The sequence below is a fragment of the Rhagoletis pomonella genome, unplaced genomic scaffold (genome assembly GCF_013731165.1).
Source record: "Rhagoletis pomonella isolate Grant_MI unplaced genomic scaffold, Rhpom_1.0 Rhpom_scaffold_19635, whole genome shotgun sequence".
Classification (NCBI taxonomy): domain Eukaryota; kingdom Metazoa; phylum Arthropoda; class Insecta; order Diptera; family Tephritidae; genus Rhagoletis; species Rhagoletis pomonella.
Genome location: NW_023478148.1, coordinates 1 through 1,372, shown reverse-complemented (window position 1 = coordinate 1,372; position 1,372 = coordinate 1). Strand labels below are relative to the sequence as shown.

At 38.4% G+C, this 1,372-nt stretch overlaps 1 protein-coding gene across 1 annotated transcript; it reads right to left on the bottom strand.

Moving 5' to 3' along the window:
- LOC118732387 (multidrug resistance-associated protein 7-like) lies at nucleotides 1–1,365 on the bottom strand. Its single transcript, XM_036461518.1, has 6 exons — nucleotides 1,118–1,365; nucleotides 929–1,046; nucleotides 632–871; nucleotides 370–513; nucleotides 122–304; nucleotides 1–61 (listed from the first exon to the last, which is right to left on the bottom strand). Exons 1-5 carry the CDS (start codon nucleotides 1,220–1,222, stop codon nucleotides 246–248), a joined length of 666 nt encoding a protein of 221 aa, XP_036317411.1. The 5' UTR covers nucleotides 1,223–1,365; the 3' UTR covers nucleotides 1–61; nucleotides 122–245.
- Nucleotides 1,366–1,372: the final 7 nt, after the last annotated feature.

Below are 1,372 nucleotides of genomic sequence, written 5' to 3'. Positions count from 1 at the left end.
CAATGGCTCGCCAGTAGCAGGAGAGTACATTCAATGAGATCTTTCCATACTCCCGTGACTCCTGTAGTATGTAGATAAATATTTTTTAATAGTGTGTGAAGTATGAAGACCAAAACATTACCTCCAGCATAATACTGTCAACGCTCTTTTTATCAGGTGAGTTTTGTTCATCCAAATCGATGGAAGATCTGCGAGTGTAGTCGTATATATCATCAATGGTTTCTTCATCTAAATCCAAATGGATATCAACACTTTCGGACATATATTGGCTTTGTGTCACCTTGCCATCCTCGATATGGAGTATCTAAATTTGTGGAAATTTCCAGTATATTCATACAAAACGCTCTGGAAAACAGATTTAAATTTCACCTGATGTGCGTGATAGAATAACGATACATTGCGTGTCACCACAATGCGTGTCTTCTCCTTCAACAGACCAAGTATACAGTATTCTGATAATGTGACGTGCTACGTGCGCATCCAATGAAGCCAGTATGTCATCCAGCAAATAAACTGCATGGAATACAAACGAGAGTATATAAACTTAATTTTAATACATATTAAAAGTATCAAATATTTGCTCAAGATCCCTTTAAATTAAGTGGATTCAACTATACTTAATTATACACACTTTTCTTATTCTGATAGACCGCTCGTGCCAAAGCTACACGCGCTCTTTGTCCCCCAGATAGCGTACGTCCGTTTTCGCCTATGCCAATTAAATCACCGCCCAATAATTCCAAGTCTTCATTCAACGCACAAGCGTACAAAATTGCTTTGTACCATTGCTCATCGAATACATTACCCCAAATAATTTTATCGCGTATAGTGCCGCGTTGCAGCCAAGGCGTTTGGGGCACATAACCGAAACCTGTATACCAAAAATGTAAATAAATTGTGCGAAAGTTCGGTCGATGTTATAAAATACCTGAAGTTAGCTCATGCACACAAACGCTGCCGGATGTGCAGTTAACGCTAGCCACGATAGCATCAATAAATGCACTTTTACCTCCACCGACAGGACCTTCTAGACATATCACATCACCCTGTGAAATAATTTATTTGAAAAAGTATGTAGCCAAAGCAGTTTCTAGTGTGGCAGGTGCTATTTCCATACCTTTTTCACAGTTAAATTAACGTTTTCCAAACGAAAGATGCGTTGCAGATGTTCATCAGCGCCATTTTTCACGCCGTTTTCATGCTCAAAAGTCGCCGACTTCATCTCCAGTACAATTGGTTTTTCATCCAATTTCGTCGAGGTACCATACCCGGTAGATTTTATGATCGGATTGTAGTATGAAGAGAAATCAAGATTGGGTAGCTAAATGAAGTTAAGATTAGCAACTGATAAATAGTATAATAAATAATAATA

Excerpts from the sequence above, each read along its gene's own strand:
- LOC118732387 (XM_036461518.1), bottom strand. The coding sequence starts at position 1,222 with ATGAAGTCGGCGACTTTTGAGCATGAAAACGGCGTGAAAAATGGCGCT. Across the intron at positions 1,047-1,117 it reads TTAATTTAACTGTGAAAAAG|GGTGATGTGATATGTCTAGA; the intron begins GTATGGAAATAG and ends ATTATTTCACAG. Across the intron at positions 872-928 it reads TGTGCATGAGCTAACTTCAG|GTTTCGGTTATGTGCCCCAA; the intron begins GTATTTTATAAC and ends TTTGGTATACAG.